The sequence below is a fragment of the Python bivittatus genome, unplaced genomic scaffold, assembly GCF_059951505.1.
Source record: "Python bivittatus isolate LINGU-HERP-01145 unplaced genomic scaffold, Pbiv_v1 ctg000310_np1212, whole genome shotgun sequence".
NCBI classification, from domain to species: domain Eukaryota; kingdom Metazoa; phylum Chordata; class Lepidosauria; order Squamata; family Pythonidae; genus Python; species Python bivittatus.
The window spans coordinates 1566176-1584212 of NW_028277054.1; the positions used below are offsets into that span (position 1 = coordinate 1566176).

The following is an 18037-nucleotide window of genomic DNA, read 5'->3' on the forward strand; positions in this document are numbered from 1 at the left end:
TCTGAAATCTATCTGCATATTTCCAATAGAGCAATGTTTCTCAACCTTGGCAACTTTAAGATGAGTAGACTTCAACTCCCAGAATTCCCTAGCCTAAGGTTGAGAAACACTGCGATAGAGTAATAGGTTAACAAAAATCTTTCAGTTTATTTAAACCTTTTCTTGCATCAGCTTTAAAACTTTACTAACTGGGACTAGCTGTCTATTGGGGCTCCCCCTGCTGATTATGAAGCGGGTCAGCAACTTCTCCATCATCTTCCCAGCCTCTTCCACCCTGAAGGTATTCCAGTGAGCAGTTTTTGTTCATTTCTTGATGGTCAGCTGGAACTTCTGCAAACTGCTGAAAGAGCTCTGTTGACCATTCCTTCCCTCTTGACACCTAACGTACTCTTTCCTTTCACTGACAGTTCAAACAGATGGCATGATCCAAAAAAGAGCCTAAAGGGTTTTACTGTCCCATAAAGGAAGAGTTAATAATATTCACACTCTTTCTAATCAAGAGTTGTTTTCCAATTAGGAGATCTAAGACACCACTGTAGACTCAGGAAGAAGAGTAGCTCTCTAAAACAGGCTTTTAGCTTTTTCTACTCTCGGCTTCCAATGTATACAGCCACCATGTAATTTTAAAGTAAAATATAATAGTTTTTTTTTTTTAAAGCAAGCTCTGAATCATTATTCAAGCTTTTTCAAACAGAGGGCATTTTTTAAAAAAAAACCTATCTAGCTTGCCTTTGTGTTTTTTTCCTCTTCCAGTAACAGGGCTCTCCTGCCAACGAAGAGCAGTCCACCCTGCTGGCAGTGGGACAGCTGCTGCAAGTATGAAATCACCACCGTTTTGTAAAGCAGCCACAGCATTGTTTAAAGAGACCAAAGTCCTTCCATGAAAGAAAGGAATCCTTTCTGATGTCATTTAAAACTCCTCTACAAAACTACAGATTAAGGAAAAAAAATCAAATTTGAAATGAAAACATACAGATATATCTGCCTATTTACATTAAAATCTGTCATCTTCTACATATTTTAGATGGAAAATTAAAAACCATTTCAACTCAGAAGAGTAATGAGGTTCCCAGAAAGTAAGTTTAAACACAAAGTCCATATTGTATACTTGACAACTAGCTCTTCAAAATCCATTACTTTCAAAAGGGCCAGCTGCTTATTTGTATATTGCTTTCTGAAGCTGGACTTAAAAGAGAAATATGGAATCTTTCATGAAAAAATAATATATTAATATCTGATTAGAATGCATTCCTTATAATTACTGAACAGATACATAAACTGTAACTCTGATCAGAGATTATTGGAACATTATTGGTGGCCACCATCTCAGAATGCAAAGAACAGGATCTTATGAGAATTTGTGTATTAGATTTGTATCCCACCTTTTCTGTATAACTCAAGGCAGTGCAAATAGTACTTCTTCCTTATACTTCCCCCACAACAATAACCCTGTGAGGTGGGTTGGGCTGAGAGAAAGAATGACTGATCCAAAGTCAGCCAGTTGGCTTCTGTGCCTAAGGGAGGACTAGAACTCATCTCCTGGGTTCTAGTCCAGCACCTTGATTTCTATACCAAAATGCTGCCTTCAAATCAAACCCTGAAAATATTTTTTTGACATCCTTTAACATTAGTCCCTAATGACTTCTCAAATATAGACACTTCTGAACAGGAAATGAATTGTTCATATCTTACACACAGCACTATATTCCAAAACTCCTAAAGTACAGATACCCCACTGTTCTAAAATCACGGCCCACTCCTAATTATTTTTCATGAATGGACAAACAACTGGATTAGGACTTCAAAATGCATAATCTTGGGGTGTGCAGAGTTTTCTGTATTTGAGGCTGAGCCCTCTGCTCTCTCTCCCACAGACACTGTGTTTCTAAAGAACTCCACTAAAAGTAAATGGCTGTCAAACAACCCAATTTGAAGTTAAAAACATTCACAGACATACACACACACTACCTTGGTTGTTCTCCTCAAGCTACGCAAGATATTTCTTTTCCTTGGGTCTTCATCAGTAGTCTCATAGGGAATTACAGCATTATCTCCTTTATAACCCTGGGAAGTCTGGTCTTCCTCTTTCTTCCTGATGGGCCCCAATTCATCATCACTCCCTATACTGAAACTTGTCCTGAAACTGGCAAATCGCCCAAGTCTCGTGCACCTTGTCCGATACAGCACCGGTTTACTAATTATGGATACCTTGCGACCACGCTCTAACGAGCTAGTGTCCATTTCACTGTCTGACCCATTGCCGCTACCATTGGACTGTGTTTTGTTTATGTTACGAATGGTGATGATTTTGCCTTGGGTACTGTCGTGAGGCACAGAATAGATATTTTCCTCCTCGTTCCTTGGTTTTACCACTGCATCCATTGGTTCTGCATAATCAGAAGGGTCAAAGCCATCAGTAGGTGGCCAGCTACTAGAAGAGACAGGTTTCCGTTGTCCCTCTCTATGTCCTTGCTCCAAATAAGAGAGATCCCCCTTGGTAATATCAAAATGGACAGGGGGCTTTGGTTTCACTGGTGGAGGTACTTTGTTGTTCAGTTTGCTTTCAAAAGTGCTCATAACAGAAAAGACAGAAAGCCCATCGTTCCCCTCCAGTTCCATGGAAAGTTTTGAAAGATCTTTGGACAAGGTGGGCATGGACATATCATCTTTGAAAGGGCTGTAGGTTGGAGGCTCAGTATCTTCTTCCGAATCCTGAAGATTGGAATTACAGAGAGGGGAGCCAGCCCGGGGAGAATTAAACACTTCTTCCGTGGTGCTGCAGGCTTCAGCGGCATTGTCATACATGTGTGTAGCTTCAATGATGTTTTTTCTCTCCACAACATCTTTGAAAAACAAGTGAAAGATCTCTAGCTTATGTTGAGGCTGACTGCATGGGATGCTTGTAAACTTTCCTTCTATGTCCTGGGCAATTTCCTCCCCTTCTGTTAACTGTTCTCTACTTAAATCATTGTCTAGAACATCGACTGAACCATCAGTGAGTGCCACAATCTGAACAGGGATAATATCCTGTACTTCACAAAGAAAGGCACGTAACATAGCCAAAGATGCCTTACGCTTAGCTGAGTAAAACAAAATATAACCATGGACCAACCAGCTTTTTCTAATGCTAAAGGCAGAATGGAAAGAAAGCAAGGAGAGTTCTATGCGCCTCTTGTGTGGTCCTATGGGATATTCAAGTAACACAGAATTACTACTTCCAGAAGGAGAAGGCCGACAGGTTTGGGACTGAAGAACAGGCAGAAGGATATCATCTGCATTAAAAGGATCTCCACACAACAAGCACATGACAATCCGAAGATCAATATCAGCCAGATCTTTAATGCTTGCTGTTGAACTTACAAGATTTAAGTTGCGCTTTGAGTCCAGCAAGCCTTTCAGGACTTGACTGATTTGCTTTTCATTAATGTTGCGCCCATATCCTATACCAGCAGAAGCTGGGTCAAGGAATACACACTGCAATTTACTAGCAATCTGCTGACCTTGTTGTATTAAACTGTGTAGTGTTTCTCCACTGGTATCCCCTCTCTTGTTTACTAGAATTAGGGTAAGAGGAAGATGCGCTAAATGATTGTCCCTTCGGCTAAGTGTTGACTCTCTACTCTTTTCAATACTTTCAACGACATAAGACAAGGATTCCTTAGAGTTATAGAGGCAGAGGCAACCATGTGGCTGAAATGTTGGCGTCTGGAAAGAATTAACCGGAAGTCTGACATTACCCTCTATTGGTCTCAAGGAGAGCTCATACATTTTCCCATCTATCACGTACTTGTCATCGTTTGTACAAAGAGCTCGAATCTCATTGGCTAGCTCACGTGCAAGTCCATCTTTACCAAGAATGACTAAGTTGATTCTATCTATATTGGAATCTGAAAGCAAGTTTTTCTGATTGCGATCAGATGGTCTTATAAACCTGGAACTTATTAAGTGCTCTATTTTAGCATCTATACAGGCAGGGCAGCTGGGACAAGTTTCCTTTGTTGGATGATAGACAAAATGAATGTGTTTCAATATCAGGGCATCTCGTTCAGCTTGCAGCTTTTGTAATGCTTTAAACCTTTGCTCTTCACCCAACACATCCTGAATGACACCCATTTTTTCTTTGCTGGGTTTGGCATCAAGCTCCAACTCATAAAAGAGTTCTGAATATTCTAGGAGCAGTTCCTGGAACTCCTCCTTGGCTTTCTCAATAATTTGTTTTTGATGCCTACTGTAAATATCCATGTACACAGATTCCTCTAGCCACATATAAAAATCCTCATTCATGATGAAACTGCGAGCTTCTTCCCAAGGTTTCCCTGGTGTTATGAAAGGGGAAGTCTCCAAATTCTCTTTGAAAGCCCTTCTCATTTCTGCCCTTTTCCTCTCATTCCTCAGCTTTTCTAGATGGGTCTCATAGAGTTGCTGTGCAGGCTGAGTATCCATCACATCAAATGGGATGCGATCATTCTCCATGTTGTCTATATGACTGGTAGCGTCCCAGGGGGTCTCCTCGAGAACTACGAACCACTTTAAGAAGTCTGGCTTAGTCTCCAACAGCTTCTCCGCTTTAATGCAACTTAAGTGGTTTATTTCATCTAGATTTGGAATAAGGGCGTCAAAAGCAAGGGGCAACATGGCAAGGTACATCTTCCTCCTGCGCTCTATATGCTCTTGTTTGAGTCGACAGATGTGTTGTAAGAAAAGCTTCTTGGCTTTTTGCGTCCCTTCCAAGTAGACATAATCCTGATACTCTGGAGAGGATTGCATCTTTCGTGAGACATTTGACCAGGTTTCATTGTGGTTTTTAACAATACGGCTCACCAGCCACTCATACTTATCTTTCGCAGCAGCGATCTGCTGGCTCTGCTGTTTCAAAGCCTCAAAGTAAGGGATAATTTTAGTCTTTCCCCTGCTTTTGTCAATCAGCTGCACTAAAGTGCTGAAAGCCAAGTCAACATTTACATTGGATCTGGCAGAGGTCTCTACCACCTGAAGGTTCTTTTTACTTAAGGCAAAAGTATGCGCATCTCTAATGTACCGCTCCACACCTTCATCACATTTTGTCAGAACCACCACTGTGGGCTTTTTTGTCTTTGTGAGTTGATTGTATAGGTTTGAAACAAACTTGAGCTGTTCATCAAAGTTCCTGTTCATGCCCCTGCTGACATCAATGCAGAGAAGAAAGCCATCTATCAGGAGCTTCCCATCTGGCATCTGCTTCTGCTCAAAGTCCTGCTCCAGTCCAAGCTGATCAGTGCAAAAGTACATGAGCTTTTCAGCTGATGCAAGTTTGGTTGCAGCTGCCCTTTTGATATAGGGCTGCAGGGCAGTGCTGCGGTGAGGCTGGAAAGTCTGGTCATCAATAAATTCAGTCTGTTCCACAATATGCATTTTACATTCCACACAGTCCTCCAAAGAACGCGCAACTTCTCCCCAATACAAAAAGTGGTCATTGTTAACAACCCTTCCTCCAAAATCACTGGTACTGAGAACTGAAGTGTGGTCCAAATGGAAGTCATCTGCTCTTGGCCGTACGAACCGATTGCACAGGCAGGACTTCCCAATGCCACACTGCCCTTTCTCTTTCTCTGTCCCAGACAACCCCACCACACTGATGTTGTAGGTGGGAATGCGAACATCTTGCTTCCTTGCCATCATCATCGTCCAAACATCCTGTTACACGTGGCTGCTTCCTAGGATATTAGTGTTCTCCTGTGCAATCTCAAAATGGTAGGGGGGACTACTGGCAGTTCAGATTAATGACGACTAGCACAGTGAAGACGACTGTTCCCACTCTTGGTGCACCACCAGCAGCTCGGTTGTCACTGATCCTTCCAACCGGATGCTCAGCATTTTTCCCTGAAAGAAAAGAAAAACAAAAATGATTCAGGATTATTGAAATTACAACACAACTAATCTTTAGTACAAATGAAAAATTAAATCATAGAAAGGCATAGGCTTTAAAGGTGTCGGAAAGAAGAAAGAAATAGCTCCTTCAAGCTAACTTGCAGGCTGTGCCTTAAAAAGCATCTGTGGAATCATCTCTCTCTCTCTCTCTCTCTCTCTCTCTCTCTCTCTCTCTCATGCATTTGCCAAAACCAAACTAAAAGAATCGCTTCCCCTTTTAGAACCCAGTTCCCCTCTGTACAGTGAAGAAGTAATGGATGGGGTCACAAAGCAACACCAGAAGGGGAGATAGGCAGCTTCTCTACCCCTTCCTTATAGAAAAGAAATAGCTCACTGTTACAGGTAGCAAACATGAGAGCGTGCTCTTTGACAGCATTTGACTAATAATGCATTTCTTTATCTTGTAGGCTGCTTCCAAGCCACTATCCCAGGAGGCAGAGTTGCGCCCCTGCTTCTTCTTCTTCTTCTTTTGCACTAGGAATTAAAAGGAAGCCCTTTCTCAAAAAGACCAAACAGAGCAACATTCCAAAAGCTGCTTGTGTGTGCACACTTACTTTTCTAGAGAATGTGCAAAGGGGAAAACCCTGCACACCAACTAAGGAAGTAGTTTTGAGTTGGGCTTGTTTATTTATTTATTTTTCATTCTGGGAAGCAAGAAGGAAAAAGTCCTACCCACAATGCCACAATGCAGCCCTATTTAAACACAGGGACAATATCATGGAGGCTGCAGCTGAGATAAAGAAGTCCTCTATCGACACTGCCTGATGCAAATGAGCCTTAATGTTAGTCTCTCGTATTTTCCCTCCCTGTTCTGCAGAGGAGGGGAATGCAGCACATGGAGATATAGAAAGGAAAGCCAGCAGAGCGTGGAATGGACGGGAGAGCAAGATGACACAAATGAGAATTGCATTTTTAAGTGTGAGCTATGGAGTCACCTTCTCTTGTCAACAATCCATATTTTTAGTCCTCTCCTGACAGGCAGAAATGGACGGATACAGCTTTTCTAGCATCACTGAGAACATTCCCTAACAGGGAATTACAGGAAGACAAGAGTCCAGCAGAGGGAAAGAAAATAGCCTTAAGCATTCTAGCTGCCACTCACACACATTATCCTATTCATGATTGAACAAGCTAAGTTACTATGTTGTTGCAGGGCGAGATCTTCTTTTTAGCTGCTACCCAACCATAGACAGCAGGAGAGTGTTAATGTTAGCTACACTAGAACAGTCTCCAACACAGCCCAACTCTCATAAATACAGATCAGTGGAATGGGGAACCAAGTGGGTATTCTTTTTTGAGATCCTTCTGCCTTCCATACACACAAATAGTGTCTCTTTTACTTTCACAGAATAACAAACAGTATGATCACAATGCAACTTTAAAAAAAATATTTTATCTTGTGTTTCCAATACCTGCCACAGAGGGTTGTGTCTAGATATTATAAGGAATGAGTTTTTAGGTTTGGGGCTTTTTAAAACACCAAGTTGCCCAAAATATAAGAGGAATTTAAATGCAACAACTTTTGTACAAGACTACAATGATTGGTAGCCTCCTCAGAATTGTGGGTTTTGTTACTTTAAAAGTTTTGAAGGTCTTTGTTGAAATACGATAAGTTTTGCAGTTTAATACTTTCCACTGAAAATTTGGGGTTAGCAGCATTTGGATCTTAGAGACTGCTTTCTGCTGGCAGATTCAACAGACTGTACTTCCAAAACACTAGAAATGCTTTCTTGAAAGAGAAAAATTGCACATAACTCAGCCTTGAAGTATCTGTTATCTTGCTTTGTGAAATTTCAAATGCTGAAGATTGAGGATCCTTGCAAAAATACTGGGCAACATCACTTCCAAATTTTCCTGAAACAACACATTCATAAAAGAAGCTGACTAGATATGCTACTTTGCAAAAGAATAACAATTCTCACTCACTAAGCAAACATTACACAAATAAAATTTTATGTAAGCAGCTCTGTGGGTCAACTTTATGTATGGGTTTATTTTGTAGTTAAAATATTAATTTCAGTGGATGAGAATGCAGTGGTGAAATGTTGACTAGGAATGGAGAAATCCAGGTTCTCAACCACAGAGGCTCCCTAGGTGACTTTGGGCCAGTCATGCTCTCTCAGCCCAACCTACCTCAAAAAGTTGCTTTTGTGGAGACACACTAAAGGGAGATCCCATGTGAGACACTATAAGCTCTTGGAAGAAAAGACAAATATAATCAAATAAATAAACAAAACAATACCTTAGGTCTGAGAGAATTAGCTACGTAACTGCTTTTCGTCTGGAAGCTATAAGCTTTCTTTTACAGTGACTATAAAACACAGTTAAAATACTGTAGCATCAACAAGAAGATGCTGGAAAAGCAAACCCACTTAGAACATAGCCTGAAGTAGTAAAATTAACTGAACAACTGCTATAAGACTACAGCTTAAACCTTCCTCAACTCAGCCCCTTCCAGAAGTATTGGCTTACAATGGTCCTTCTAACTAAGCTCCACACATCTGGAGGCCACCAAGTTGAGGAACACAGATATCATGTTTCTTCTTCCCTCCTTCCAATTTATTGAACGGTTCATGTTTTGGTTTTAAGGTTTAAGAATGGCACTTTGTTCTTCTTGTGTAAAGAGAACAAATTGGATTATTCTATTGTGGTATGTTAACCAGAATTTAGGTACTAACACAGAGGATAATTAAAAAGCAGTAGGCAATTTGTCTCAGCTCTAGCAATTCTGAAACATATTAGGCATGTTAATTGGGTGGGTGTACTCTAAAATAGATTTAATCTGTTATTTATGCTTTAAAAGGGGGGGGGGAGATTGGCATCAGGACAACAATGCTGGCCTCCAGAGTTATTATTGATTGTACATTTTGAATCTGCAGTCAGTATAAAATATCTTTTGCTCTGATTCTTGAATAATGTTGCTTAACTAGTTCTTCATTCAGAATGGATTAAGAAAGACAAAGGGTTGCTGTAAGTTTCTAATGCTATTGTATGTCTGATTTAGAAAAAGAAACCTGGAACATTTGATCCTAAGTACATTCAATTTTTCTAAGCAATAGTTAAAAAATCCGCTGAGTCACCAGATAAAACATTCTGAACTCTTAGAAAAATGGGGAGGAGGAAGCTGGCACACATTAGACATTCAAACTTGCTCTGAATCTGACCAAGGGCTTCTCCTAAGTACAATTACATCTCAAAAGGTAGCTATTATTTTTAACCAGCTCCATTCTCCACTAGAAGGGTGGGTTTTTCACATACCCAGAAGAAAAAATTATAATCAATTACATTTTCAGTAGAGAAAGAATATAATCATGTTATGATTTTGCTACCTCTGTACAACCAGCCTTCACATTTAAAGAATATTTATAAGCTACAAAGCTGCTATTACTGGAAAGAGCTAGAAGCTTCTGCAATACAAATCAGCAAAACAATATACTCTCTTCTTAAAGAAAAAGGTAGCAGGTGTTAGAAAAGACGTGGGAGACATTTTATTAAACGAAACAGTAAAAAGAACAGTGATATAATATAGCTAAATGAGGGCAAATAAGTTCTCCAACTTGGAAAACTGCCAGTAAGCAATCCTCTGCTAAAACATTTACAGGAGCTTTAAAGAAGTTTTGTGTCTTTCTTGTGTCTCAACTTAGCTGCTATATTTTCTAAGCGAGAAACTGTAACGATAATGCTGTGTCAGCAAGTGTCCTACCAATAAAAGTTTTAAAAATGAAAAAAAATTGCAATAGAAGTGTCCCAACATTTAATAGCTATAAAACCAGCTGAGATCTGCTTTATCCCAGCCTGAGTCCTCCTACTCTACAATCAAAATATTTTCCTGACTGCCTGCCATCTTTGCTGCTCTCCTCAACCTTGCAGGGATTGGAATAATACCAGATAAACAATTCCAGTTTCTATTATTATTCAGCAAACACAGAGAACCCCTCTGTAAAACACTTGGTTTTACATGAACTACCTTTTGAGGATACATGGGTGAAAAGCTGGATTCAAATGTACAAAAATAAGCAAGTAATATCTTAAGCCATTTCCATCTAGCTCCCTTGGTATCTTCTTGTCCTCGTCCCCCACTATAGATTGATGCCCTCACCAGCATGAAGAGTTGCATACCTACAACCAGTACTTTAAGTACTCAAAGTAGCAAATAAGCAACCCCGAAAAAAGTGACATGGATCATAGAAGACATTGCCAGATGAGACATACCTTTCCGAGAATGCTTTTTATAAGGTGGCACTCAAGATCAAGAGTTTGATGAACTAACCCATTTTTTTAAACAATGCTGACCAATCAGGGACATATTTTTAGCAAATGTATCATCATCCACTAATTAACTTTCAATTGTCCCACATTCTGGGGCCCAGATCTTACTGAATGTTCCTCTTACCTTATAAAATGTGCCATTGTGGCTGGATTGACATTATAATATACCACAGTTTTTTAAAAATATCATTCCTTGACTACACCAGAACTGGATTCCATATCAGGCTAAGCCATAAACCATCATTTACAAATCATAATGGAGGATTCACACCTCAGGCTCAGCCAGGGATGGGCAAGCTTTTGATGGGCACGCGTGTGATGGAGCAGCTGAGGCCCCAAATGGGTAGTTCCATATCATGTATGTCAGCAGGGCAGGACTTTGAGGGGAAGTTTGTGAGGCCTTGTTTTATTAATTGTGCTATGCCTAATTTATGGTCTAGACCACAGTTTCATTTGTTTTCTACTTCAAAAGGTAGGGATAGGTGTTATTAGTTTTCAGCAATCATGATGGGTGGAAGGGCTCCAAGGGCTACTGGCTGCCTACCCTCATGCTAAATCCAAAGCACACCATGGCCTTAGTGTGATATGTGAATCTAGCCAATCCCAAATGCATGTATTTTATTACATTTGTGAAGTAGTTGCTCATCACTGAGTGTTTACAGGAAGAAAGGCAGGAGGGAAAACCTGAATTCCTCAGCACAAAAAGATGAGTTAGCTAGACAGTAACACAGAACCAGAGTCAACCCCAGTTAATCCTCCATTGAGTCCAAGAAGAACAACTTTATATTATCATGTTTTATTGTTAAGAAACCAGTAACACTTCCCTACCATAAGCAGCTCATGATTAAGTTAACTTTCCTGTCTGCTGGGTACTCTTCTTAACCAAAAGTAAACATATCCCAATTGAGCCCTTTCTTTAACCTTACCACAAATTAACCTAATTTTAGGGCACTTGTTCTGCAAACAACATTTGTGATATTTGTATTTAATGCTAACTTTCAGCCTGGTGTGGTTTAAGTGTTCAAAATTACACACTGTTAAAAATCACTTTTAATAAAGCAAATGCCAAATGAGCCTGAAAGCACAACAGCCCCAGAGGTGCTGCTTCAGCCCACTGAAGATACGGTATATCTAACAATGGGAAAAGGAGTTCCTCACAGAGCTGTAAATTTTCTCACTGCACTATGGCGGCTCAAGTGTAGAAAATCTCTGAAATGGGTCATTTGTATCTCTGGAAAGGCTGATTTAAGCTTTTAACCATCTGGATCTGAAATGTTTAATCTCAGGCAACAGATGGGCTATTCTTAGATGGAGGACATACAGACCAGGCACCTAACGCCAAAGTCAACCTAACACTGGATCCATTTGGAAATTCACTAACAGAAGGGGGGAAAAAACAAATATAGAAGCCATTCTTACTGGTTTACTACTACTGTACATGATCTTCACTCATGTATTAGGAAAAATACACTGAATGTGCGTGCAGGCCATTTTAAACCCGAAGCATTTTGAGTTCCAAACAGGGGTTCTTATTTAGCGTAACTATTCCAAAACTGTTCTGACTGTCCCAGAAGGGTTCTGAAATGCAATACAACCATTTCAGTTTAAAATGTTTTGTGCACTCCGATAAATATAACTTTAATAAATATAAAGTTTATATTTCTTAAACTTCTACACCCCCTAATCTAAAGCAACACATGGCAGGTTACAACACAAACAGCTATACAACTGAAACTGTCCAGCAAAGAGCAGCATAAGACAACAAAGAAACTGTGAATCAACTACAGGAACCAAACAGTCAACCCTATCAGTACGGTGTCACAGTTCAAAAGCCCTGCAGGGGAGCTCCGCCCTAACAGCCTTGCAGAAGGATATCAGGGTCAGGGCCAACCAGACCTCCAGAGGAAGGCTGTTCCACAAAATGGGGACTTTTCCATAACAACACTGCCTATGGCACCTATGGCTCTAGTCTCTTTTATACTGGGAGCATCAAGCTAAGTTATAGCTAGAAGAGGCAGTCCTGCAGATTCCTGGGAATCAAGCCAGGAAGGCTTTCAGTGTTCAAGCCAACCGTCTGAATTGTACCCAGAAGCCTACTGAAAGCCAGTGCAGTCTTGCAGCACAGGGGTTGCAGTTACAAGGCTGTAGGGACTCTCATCTGCCAGGAGGTGGGCACCTGTACTCTATGCCAATTGCAGCTTTCAAGTTGTCTTCAAAAGCAGCCCCAGGTAAAGCACATTTCAGGGGTCTAATATTGTGGTGTTGAGGAGAGGAGTTACCATCACCAGGGCCTTCCACTCCAGACAGAGGCATAACTGGCATGCCAACTGAATATGGGCATCGGTTTCCCTGTCCACAACATCAATCTTCAAATCAACAGCAGCCACAAGTTCAAAAGGGCTCTCAAGTTGCAGACCTGCTCATTCACAGGAAGCGCCACCAACTCGAGGGTAAAAACTAGAGCAAAGAGAGAGCCATGTGACTTCTGGACACAGAGCAACTTCATGTTGTTAGAGTTCACCTTGTTTCATCACACAGCCTCCAAGCATTGGATCAAGTCTTGCAGGGCGTTTCCAGCCGCACATTGTGATGTACAGGTAGACCCCAGGTTAAGAATGCCTGGTTCGGAACAGAGCCTACTGCAGCAAAATTTGAGTTAAATACCCAATGATTTGAGTTATAATACCCAATGGTTCAAGTTCATTACAAAATACTATTTATACAGTATTATACAATAATACTGTTCCGGCTTACATACAAATTCAACTTAAGGACAGACCTTGGGAACAGAACTCGTTCTTAAACTGGGGACTACCTCCATAGCTGGATATCATCAGTACAGCATACTCACCCTGAACTGTCATATAACTTCTCCCAGCAGTCTCATATAGACAGTAAGAAGCAGGGAGGACAGAACTGATCCCTGAAGAACCACAAGAGAGCACCCAGCAGGTCGATCTCTCCCTTCAACCACCAACTGTTTAGGAATGAGCAGAACCACTGCAAAATAGTGGCTACAATCCCCAATGCATTGCAGACAGTCCAGAAAGATACCAATGGTATCAAACACTTCTGAGAGATTCAGTAGGACCAGAAGGGTACACTCCCCGCTATCCAGAACCCAATGAAGGTCCATCCACCAGAGTGACAGATGCCATTTCCATCTCATCCCCAGGCCTGTACCCTTTAAAGCACTCTTGTCAGCCCTTTATAACTCTACAGGTGAAGCCATTCACTTTCTCAATAACTTTTCCCCAATAAGGGAAGGCTGGAAACAAGGCAATATTTGTCTAACATATTATGAAGGTCATACCAGTGATTCCTTGAAGGCACTGAACACAACCCCCTCTCCTTTAAAGAGGCAGTGAATACTTCCTGGATCTAGCTATTGACTGAATCCACCATCAGCCATCCAATGGAACCAGGAAGAGCATGGATCTAACACATACTAGACAGTGCACCATTCACTTCATCAAAGTCTACAAGTCAAAATGAATATGAGATCACATTATAAGACATCCCATCCCATCCTAGGAATGTCACCCTCTAATATCTCTCACTTAAGAAGTGAGCCATAGCAAGTTCCTGAACACAGCCACAATATTGAAGGCTAGGAAAACACAGGCACTGACACCTGTCCTATATCAACAGAGGTTCCTCAGAGGCATCATCAGGACCTCCTTCTTCATCTGGAAAATCATTTGGTCAGCAAAACTGCTGGTGGCCCCCCATTTCTGTGATGTACCTATTATGGAATCTCATAGGCACTGTTTTCCTATGGTAGTGCCTATACTTTGAAATAGCCCACCACCTGAACCAAGGGTGACCCCTTGCCCCTTACAGTTTTGGTCTTCTGGAAATTATTGAAAAGAGAGCTGTTGGAGGGCTTAAGGTGATACACGATGCCAAGGATACATGACTATAATATAGTTTTCCCTTTTTTATGGTTTTATAATTACATTATTGTTTTACTGTGAATGTTTTATTTTTTGTTTTTCATTATGCAATTTTTATTGTTATTTTTTGTTTTTCATTATGCAAACTTCTGAAAGTCTTGAGACTGCAGTGGGTGATAAATCCAATAAATACATAAATACATAAAAGTATTCCAAACCAAGCATTGATTTTAGTTTGGTATACTGTGTGAATCCAGTATAAGCCATAACTTATACTTAGAGTGATATGTGAATCCATTTACATAATTATATTTAACAAATAGAGTCCTACTATTATATCAAATCCAAATGTTCTAAAAGTTCCCTTGATACTGGAAATAGCTTTTCCAGTTAATACAGAAACAGGACAACCTCTAGAGATCATTTTAACCTCTTGCTCTGCTCTTCAGACCCTACCTGGTAAATCTGTTACTTAATATGACATAAATTAATAGAAAAAGTAGCTTTACTACTGTTAGCTGTACAGCTAATGTAAATGTGTATGTACAGTGCATTCCAAAAGTATTCAGACCCCCTTCACTTTTTTCAATTTTGTTATGTTGCAGCCTGATACAATCGTTCAAATTTATTTTTTTTCCTCGTTAATCTACACTCAGTACCCCATAATGACAAAGTGAAAACAGAATTTTAGAAATGTCTATAAATTTATTAAAAAGAAAAAACTGAAATATCACATGTACTTAAGTATTCAGACCCTTTACTCAGTACTTTGTTGAAGCACCGTTGGCAGCAATTACAGCCTTGAGTCTTTTTCGGTATGATGCAACAAGCTTTGCACACCTGGATTGAGGGATTTTCTGCCATTCTTCTTTGCAAAGCCTCTCAAACTCAGTCAGGTTGGATGGGGACCGTCGTGGACAGCCATTTCCAGGTCTCTCCAGAGATGTTCAATAGGGTTCAAGTCAGGGCTCTGGCTGGGCCACTCTAAGGACATCCACAGAGTTGTCCCTAAGCCATTCTGTGTTGTCTTGGCTGTGTGCTTAGGATCGTTGTCATGTTGGAAGGTGAACCTTCAGCCCTGTCTGAGGTCCTGAGCGCTGTGGAACAGGTGTTCATTGAGGATATCTCTACTTTGCTCCATTCAGCCTTCCCTCAACCCTGACAAGTCTCCCAGTCCCTGCTGCTGAAAAACACCCCCACAGCATGATGCTGCCACCACCATGCTTCACTGTTGGGATGGTATTGGGCAGGTGATGAAAGGTGCCTGGTTTCCTCCAGACATAACATTTAGAATTGAAGCCAAACAGTTCAATCTTGGTTTCATCAGACCAGAGAATCTTGTTCCTCACAGTCTGAGAATCCTTCAGGTGCTTTTTTGCAAACTCCAACTGGGCTTTCAAGTGTTTTGAACTGAGGAGAGGTTTCCATCTAGCCGCTCTGCCGTAAAGCCCAGATCGGTGGAGGGCTGCAGTGATGGTTGTCCTTCTGGAACTTTGTCCCATCTCCACACAGGATCTCTGGAGCTCAGTCAGAGTGACCATCGGGTTCTTGGTCACCTCTCTTACTGAGGCTCTTCTCCCCCGATTGCTCAGTTTGGCCAGGCAACCAGCTCTTGGAAGAGTCCTGGTTGCACCAAACTTCTTCCATTTGAGAATTATGGAGGCCACTGTGCTCTTGGGAATCTTCAGTGTAGCAGAAATTTTTTTGTTGCCTTCCCCAGATCTGTGCCTTGCAATAATCCTGTCTCTGAGCTCTGCAGGCAGTTCCTTTGATCTCAAGGCTTTTGCTCTGATACAATATGCATTGTCAGCTGTGAGGCCTTCTATAGAAAGGTGTGTGCCTTTCCAAATCATGTCCAATCAATTTAATTTACCACAGGTGGACTCCAATCAAGGTGTAGAAACAGCTCAGCAACTATCAAGAGAAATGGGAGGCACCTGAGCTAAATTTCAAGTGTTGTTGCAAAGGGTCTGAATACTTATGCCAATGTGATATTTCAGTTTTTCCTTTTTCATATATTTGCAAACATTTCTAAAATTCTGTTTTCACTTTGTCATTATGGGGTACTGTATGTAGATTAATGAGAAAAAATGAATTTGAATGATTGTAGTATCAGGCTGCAACATAACAAAATTGAAAAAAGTAAAGGGGGTCTGAATACTTTCGGAATGCACTGTATATGATGTGATTTAAGTTTCAAAATGTTTTCCTTCCTGGTGAGACAAAAACTTCACTTTTGCCAGATTCCCATTTATTTCAACAAACATATATTCTAAAATGTTTGCTACTATAAAATACATTCAGTGCATTTATCCCTCAGGCAATGACCTCTGTAAGCTCATATAGGCAACAGATTCATGTGTACACAGAATTTATAACTACATCATGTAGTGACTGTGTGGGATCAGGGCTTGTAGTTCTGTCTTTCTTAAACAAGAACTGATGCCACTGTTAGTCTATTCAAGAGAAAGAGAAACTGTATATTTGAGAGTTCATCACTTGTTGCAGGAGAAAGGAAAAAGTTCATCCCACTTTTTGACCAGGACAGTATTTGCAAGTACTGTTCTACAGCACATATTTCCACTGATCTGTATAAACACCATGAGTATGAATGGTTACCTTTAAAAAAATCAGTTCTGAGGAGCATCACATAGATTGCTGCAAAAATACTTCCAATCTTATCTAGGTCCCAAATTTTGCACTGTTGCATTCAACTACACAAAGAAATCAACTTGTGATCATAAAGCCTTGCTTTTTAAATTAGGGGTGGGCATGCAACCTTTTGATAGCTGAGGAATAAATCCAAATTCCTAGTGCATATCATGCACTTGAATAGGTGCATATTAATTTTGCTTATGGGGAAAAGGAAAAAAATATGGCATTTCCTTTTTTACACTTACATTTCAGGGTTGACACTTTACACGTGCATATAACAAAACTAGATCCTAAAACAGAGGCAAAAGCAGTTCTAGAAGTTGTCATACAGGGATCTAACCATTATTTTACATTTAGCTTAAGACCTGTGAGAGTCCAGTGGGTTTCTGACCTTTCTGCCTCGAAAAAAAGAGCTCCAGTGCTTTTTTTGTCACATGAAACACAGGAAGGCTCTCTTCGTGTTCAACATCTTTCATGCAGTAAGGAAAGCAAAGTCACTTCTTATCGTACATAAAAACCAGCAGAAAGCAATTCAGGGATTGTTCACCTCACCATCATGGGGTAGTAGGCTTGCTTCTAACAGACTTACTCAGAGTTACTCAGCACTTTTCATCACGCCACTACAACTTCTTGAATGCATGCACTATCAGGAAAACTCTGCTATGTTTTCCATCTAATCAAACAACTGTGTTTAAAAATACTTTTTGCCATGTTTCTTCTTTAAGTGTTCAGGACCAGCAAATGAATGATGTCTGATTGGTTTGTTCTTCAAGTAACAAAGCTTCCGGTCTTTGCGAGCAGTTAATTAAAACTAAAAATATCTGGACTATTAACATTTTATAAGTCTGCCAACCAATTATGGGTTTCCTATAGAACTCCTATAGAATGGCAGGGGCAGAAGTGACGTCTGACTTCCTGCCAGCTTCCCCATTGACTCTGCTTGTGGGATGCTGGCAGGGAACATCAGAAATCGTGATCTTGTGACCGCGGCTCACTGCACCATCATAATTGCAAGCTGGACACCTGAGTACCTGGATCACGATCATGTGACTACAGGGATGCTGCAATGGCCAGAACTCCGAGGACTAGTCATAACCCCCTCATTCAGCGCCATCATAACTTTGAACAGTTGCTGAACAAGAGGTCATAACCCAAGAACTACCTGTAACACTTTCTCAGCCTTCTTCCCCCATTTTTTTGTTTTAGGGAGAAGTTAGCAAGGATCTTAAAAAAGAACTCTATGCAATGCAAAGCTATAAAATTGTAGGCGTATTATTACCCTTGTTTGGGATTAATATTAGTTATTTTTT

At 40.6% G+C, this 18037-nt stretch overlaps 1 protein-coding gene across 2 annotated transcripts in view; it reads right to left on the reverse strand.

Annotated features, from left to right (window-relative positions):
• Window positions 1–18037, reverse strand: part of ARHGAP35 (Rho GTPase activating protein 35) — a 67506-nt gene that overhangs the window by 38273 nt on the left and 11196 nt on the right. For both annotated transcript variants that reach the window (XM_088139761.1, XM_088139762.1), the window contains exon 2: window positions 1969–5859. In XM_088139761.1, the coding sequence (XP_087995887.1) occupies window positions 1969–5661 (3693 nt within the window). In that variant the 5' untranslated portion in view covers window positions 5662–5859. The remainder of the gene's footprint in view (window positions 1–1968; window positions 5860–18037) is intronic.